Below are 6,563 nucleotides of genomic sequence, written 5' to 3'. Positions count from 1 at the left end.
CTACCTTAACTAAGAATTTAATATATATTTTACATCAAATACTAACTTGAATGATAAAAAACTTATAAATGGATGAGTCATTTATATGCTGAATATTTGATTTTTTAACAAAATGTTGAATATTTGATTTCTCTCTTTTATTTTTTTTCCCTTTTCTCTAAAAAAGGTTCATCAATTTGCACCGTTTCAGAGTGCGCATTAATTATTGGCTTTAATGAAATGTTAACAACAATATTATATTTAAAAACATAATCATGATTCCAATTCATTATTCTAAACGTAAGCAACAAAATATAGAGTTGGGTCAAACTGGGTTGAAACTGTGACATACAAACAACATTCGTAAGTCTCATGGAGAAGAATCCACAGTATCTGCCTCAAGAATTGATCATCCTAATTTTGTTGAGGTTACCGGTCATGTCTCTTCTACGTTTCAAGTGTGTTTGTAAGTTATTGTTTTCTCTTATCTCTCAAACCCACTTTGCAATTTCACATTTTGAAATTACTGCCGCACACAATCCTAGAATTTTGTTCATGTCAAATCCAGACCTTGAAACTCGATTGATCGATTTTGAAACATCACTTAGCGATTATTATACTTCTACTTCGCTGAACCTTAATTTTATGCGTCCACGTTCTGATCCTCGTCGTCGTCCCCTATATTGTAATTTTATTGAAACTAAATGTTCATGTAGAGGGTTTATATTTTTGCACCATGATTCAAACATCTACCTATGGAATCCATCCACTAGAGTTCACAAACAAATACCTTTGTCTCCTAATAGTTCATATTTAGGTGTCAATTATATATGTTATCTATATGGTTTTGGGTATGACCCATCAACAGATGATTATTTGGTGGTGGTAGTTTCATGTGACACAGACTTCCATAATTTTTCATCACAGTTAGAGTTTTTCTCGTTGAGAGATAATAGGTGGAAAGAAATTGAGGGTACTCCCTTCCCTTACATGAATACCTCTGATTATTCCATGGTAGGGTCGGTTTTTAATGGGGCTATTCATTGGTTGGCTTTTCGTCATGATTTATCAATGAAAGTTATCATTGCCTTTGATTTGATAGAAAGAAAACTTTTCGACATGTCTTTGCCGGATGATATGGAACATGAACCTATATATTGTGATTTGTGGGTATTCGGTGAATTTTTGAGTGTATGGACTATGGATAGTGATATAGTTGAAATATGGGTTATGAAAGAATACAAAGTACATTCGTCTTGGACTAAGACTCTTACTTTCTCTATTGATGACATTCCCACTCGTTATTTCTCTCCAATATGTTGTACAAAAAGTGGTGATATTATTGGAACAGATGGTACAGCTGGATTGGTGAGGTATGATGAAAATGGACAGTTTTTAGAGTATTCCTCCTATTGTATAGAGGATTGTGGATCTCGAGTGGCTGTGTATACAGAGTCTTTGCTTTCACTCCCTGATGACAACGACCAAGATTAAGAAGATGACACAAACAAAAAAAAAAGAGTTAGGAAATATTATCATTACCATTTTCTTTATATTTATAATTAAATTGTATTATGTACTCCTGGATGGCTGCATTATGAGCTAATGTATTATGTCATGAAATGTTAAATTGTCTACTATTTGTATTACGTTTGTTTAAAACGTTGTCAACTTTAATTATTTGTGAGATTCAATGTTATTTATACATGTCTAATTGGATTTAGTTCATATGTTGTGGTCGCTACTTGCAATTGTTTTATGGGAGCTTCTACGGTGCAGTCAGAAAATTGTCTTTTTTGAAAAAGTTATTTTTTTTTTGGATTAATCTGGATTATGCATAGAGGCATGCACACTGACTAAGTGTTGTTCTCCTTAGGAATCGAACCCGGTATTCCCCGGGTACGTCCCTGGAAGGAGCTCCTTGCCACTGGAGCCCAAGCAACTTGGTTAAAAAAGTTAATTTTAATCTTAATATTTGATTCATTTATAAATTGTTGATTACTGATTCATGATTAATAGTAATTCATCTAGTAATGCTTGCAACATCTTAGACGTACTATTTTATCGTTGACATATTTAACATGCAAACAGAGTTGATGATATTATGTGATAGTCTTAAGTGTTACACTTTGTGGGGTGTTACACTTAAAATAACGTAGGATAAAATTAGATTAAGTTTATTCTTGTTAGTCTGATGAATTGATGATACTATGGGGACTGAACTTTTGATGCCATTGTACAAATAATGGGGTGTTACTCACAACATTTTTTATACTACAATGTTAACTTCACCAAAAAAGTCATTTTCGTGACTTCACCGTATAATTTTTCTTGTTTTTATATTGTAATTTATTTGATGAGTTTATGCATGTTACTAAAGATCAAAATCACAAATACACGACTCTAGTTCAAATTACTTCATTAGAAAATTTGTTCATGGCCACATATATTTTAAGGAAATAAATGGTTTTGCTCTCTAATTTTAGTAGACGCTAATAACACAACGACCCTTGCCATTTCTCTATTTCAAACGAAAAAAATATTTTTCACAAGTTAAAGTCTTAACACTTAATTCAGTATAAAATTGATTCAGTGAGGGATAAAAGTAATTATCTACATGAACAAATTCAAAATGCATCTATAGTGATGAGTCATTGTTAACTAGTAAAATCATGCATGCTGGAGACATAACAAAAACAAGATAGCTTTTTGTTAAAATTGAATCATTATTGATTCTTAAATTACATATTCACGTACTTTCTCACAACCAGAATCAAATTTGTTCTTCATGTGATTGAAAAAATTCATATCTGACCTACACAAGGCGAAAAAAAATATAATATAAATTGATTTCTCTAGCAAATATGATGTTATCATTTGAATTAAAATATTGATTAAAACTTTTTTTTAAGATACTAATGAAAACTTATTAGCTAATTTCAAATCAGGTTGAAAACAAAAATCATTATCAAATAACAAAAATCTTTTTTTTTTTTTTGTTATTAATTTGATATTTCATGCCTAAATTAATGGGGTTGAATATTTGCACTGGAAATTTATATGAAATGCAATAATGTTGGCCCATAATTTTAATTTATTGTGTTGTTAAAATATTAGAATTAGCTGATTTCTAATGTTAGTAAAATTTCAAGAATACAAATCTGTTTGAACTAACTCCACATATTACGATGTTAATAAAATGCTTTGTTTCACATTTTTTATAAGTAGTTTAGATGTCTATAACCAAAAATAATGGAACAAATTATTATTTTAATTGTCTCGTAATGACTTGATTCTCCATCTAACCATAATATTATTTCTAATGTTTGTATGAAGAATGATGATGAAGATATGAAGAAGAGGATGAGTATTTAAAAAAAATTGGTTTTTTTTTTAAATATTATTTTTTAATTATTATATTTCATTATTAATTATTTGGCTTTTCTTAAATCAGTAATTACATATGTGGCATGCTACACAAGCGTTGACTGAGTCAAAATTGGAGAAAATGATGATTATTGCAAAGAGGTTAATTCATAAAGGACTAAATTTTTCATTATATTTAATAAGGAACCAAAGTCACAACATTTTAAAAGTTATGGGCCAAAAGTACACTTAAGCCTTTTATTTTTTATGATGTTTAAGTCTTATAAAATTTCCATTTTTCTCCAATAACTAATTGTATTCCATTCGTCTTTGTCTTCTTTCCATTTTTTTCGTGTCTCAAATTGTTGGTTCCTTCTATAATATCACTACAATATTTATTATTTTTTTTCTACTAATACACCTTTATTTATTGTATTTCAATCATCTATAATTATTCCATTAACTATAACTAATAATGGTGTTTTAGTAAATAATACATATTTTATCATTAAAATCAATAGTAGTAATCATTTCCTTAATAATCGTACGTGAAAAACTTAAAGTAGACTCCTAATCTAAGACGGAGGTAGTAATAATTTAATCTGAGAGACGGAGGTAGTAATAATCAACTCTTACAATGTAGACATAATTATAAAATTATGAAATCATTCTATGTCGGAAGAAGGGAAAAATATTTTAATATTGAAATCAAAAGAACCATTTGTGGTTAGGAAAAATATATAAACAAAGATTTAAGAAGTGGGCAAGCAATCAAAATATGATACTTAATCAAATGTAATTGAAAGTCAACTAAGGTGGATATAAACAATAATTGATAGTGGGAACACTTCAATTGTCAAATTTAATTTTTTTTTAATGATTTAACTGTTTCTGTTGTAATAATCAGGAAAACCACCAAGAATCTGCAGCAACTTCAATTTTTGATTTTAAGAAACCAATACATTGAATTACTTAGCTGGTTCATTCAAATGCTTATTCTTGATAATTTAATATTACCCTACTATTACGTCTACTAGTAGTATATAGTATATACATTAAAAGAATGAAACTTTGAGTCTGAATTAGCATTTTCTAAGTCTCCTCATAGTTATTAAGAGTCAGTCCACAAATATTTATTTATTTATGGAGAAAATATCGAGAATAATACCAATAAGTCTCCTCTTATGTGTTTGGAATAGTTCATTTAAATTAATCTTATGAGTTATAACATTAACACTCCAAGAAGTATTTTCAATAACTAATATAAAAAAATAAAAAAATAAAAAAACTGATAATATATTTAATAAAACACAATGACGATACGTTCGTAAATCCAGTTTAAATAACAACTTAGGCGTAAATTCAAACTCAGAATACATTCTTCTTCAAACATAGCGTGTGAGTTTGATCGCTAAGTTCTTTGAAGAAAAAAAACTTACAATATGTTGGTTACATATTTTTAATTTATTTTTGAAAATTCTTCCAAATCAGGTTATACAAATGCTATGCAAAAATCCCTACAAAAAAAAAAAAAAAAAATGCTATGCAAATTTTTACCTCATTTACTCTTACTCTAGTAGAAAGATATTATATGTACATAAACATTTATATAATTAATAAATGCTTATTACATAAGCACTTAAGTGATTTATTTTCTCAATCCTTAACAACCCTTGCAAAATCAAAGAAAAATGTAAATTATATTGATTCTATGCTAAGTTTTCAATTATAAACATAGTACAGTGAGGTAGACCAAGTCAGTTTGATTGAATTTCAGCATCAAAAGAAAAATGAATATGTGACTTTCTTTGTACCCTATAGAATGAACATTCAAAAGTTCATCGATCAATTTCAACTAAAATAGACATAGACTTGGTCATCTTCACACTTCACTACTAATCATTATTATTTATTATTGAAAATAAAAGCTTATCATTATTATTTTCTTCCCACTTTTGGGTCAAAATTACATAAATATAAGTAGTTGAACATTGTGACATTTTCAAAGTAACATAAAAACAACACAGATATCTAACATGTAACATAGCTTGCCTACAAAATTAGGTTCTTGGTCACTTTCAATGGGTCATAGTTCAAAATCTCATAATCTTCAACCACATCACAAAATCTCTTTCATTCTTTATAGATTCTTTTTTTTCCCTTCAAATATCCCATGACTAAAACTAAAACAAGTCGACATGATATTCAAATTCTACACAGTAAATATATGATATAAATGTATAAATTATTTAAAAATGGCTGATAAAAATGTAATGTGAGCTGGTCAAATCTCAAATCAATTAGTGATATTAATTAATATTCGTACCTACATTTTTCGGTTTATTTCAAATAGTCTAGCATCAAAATTCACACATTAAATGCTGAGAAATGAGAATTGTAGTTTTGTATCATCTGAACTGTGAAGTATTCTTATCCAACCATGTGTAAGTTTAACGGTGGAGTTATGATAAATTATTGAAAAAAACCTCAAATAATCAAACAATTATTTTTAAGGGGTAATAGTCATTTTGGTCCCTGAATATATAACGAGTAATTATAATAGTCTTTCGATGTATCAAAATTTTAAAATAGTCATCGATTATACATTTTTTTAGTCAAAATAGTCTTTTAATACTCAAAATAACTTTTTTCGTATAGACTGAAATGACAATAAGTAAGTACTTATAAAGACCGATATGATAATAAGTATATTGAAGGACTAATATGATAATAATAACGAAATATTTTAATGTTAATGACTATTTTGACTAATAAAATGCATAATCAATAACTATTTTAAAATTTTGATACTTTAAAAAACGATTGTGACCACTCATTACACATTCAGAGATCAAAATAACTATTAACCTTATTTTTAACTATATATATGATGACATGGTTGATAGAATTAAGATTAGGAACACGTAAAAAGGTTTGGTTGGTGATGTCAAGTAATGACATAGAAGGTTAAGTCCCGTGAATGGCCAAGAAAGCTCCATGTGATGTTATATGCATAGTACAAATGACTTTTGATCAATTAATTAAATAAATAAAATAATACCCCACATACAGTTGTAAGAAACTTCTCACATACATTATTCACACATATATAGTATTGTTATTTTTTTTTTTTTTTTTATATTCTCATAGCTTTCACAATACACCTCACCAGCAACTCCTTAAATTTCTCACACATAAAAAATTTAAAGGAACTTTCC

General features: G+C 28.1%; 1 protein-coding gene across 1 annotated transcript; it reads left to right on the top strand.

Moving 5' to 3' along the window:
- The first annotated feature begins 351 nt into the window (after positions 1–351).
- LOC11438825 (F-box/kelch-repeat protein At3g23880) lies at positions 352–1,473 on the top strand. Its single transcript, XM_003619600.3, has one exon. It carries the CDS (start codon positions 352–354, stop codon positions 1,471–1,473), a length of 1,122 nt encoding a protein of 373 aa, XP_003619648.2.
- The last annotated feature ends 5,090 nt before the right edge of the window (positions 1,474–6,563 follow it).

This window comes from Medicago truncatula, chromosome 6 (genome assembly GCF_003473485.1).
Source record: "Medicago truncatula cultivar Jemalong A17 chromosome 6, MtrunA17r5.0-ANR, whole genome shotgun sequence".
In the NCBI taxonomy this organism is placed as follows: domain Eukaryota; kingdom Viridiplantae; phylum Streptophyta; class Magnoliopsida; order Fabales; family Fabaceae; genus Medicago; species Medicago truncatula.
This window is presented reverse-complemented; position numbering and strand designations above follow the sequence as displayed.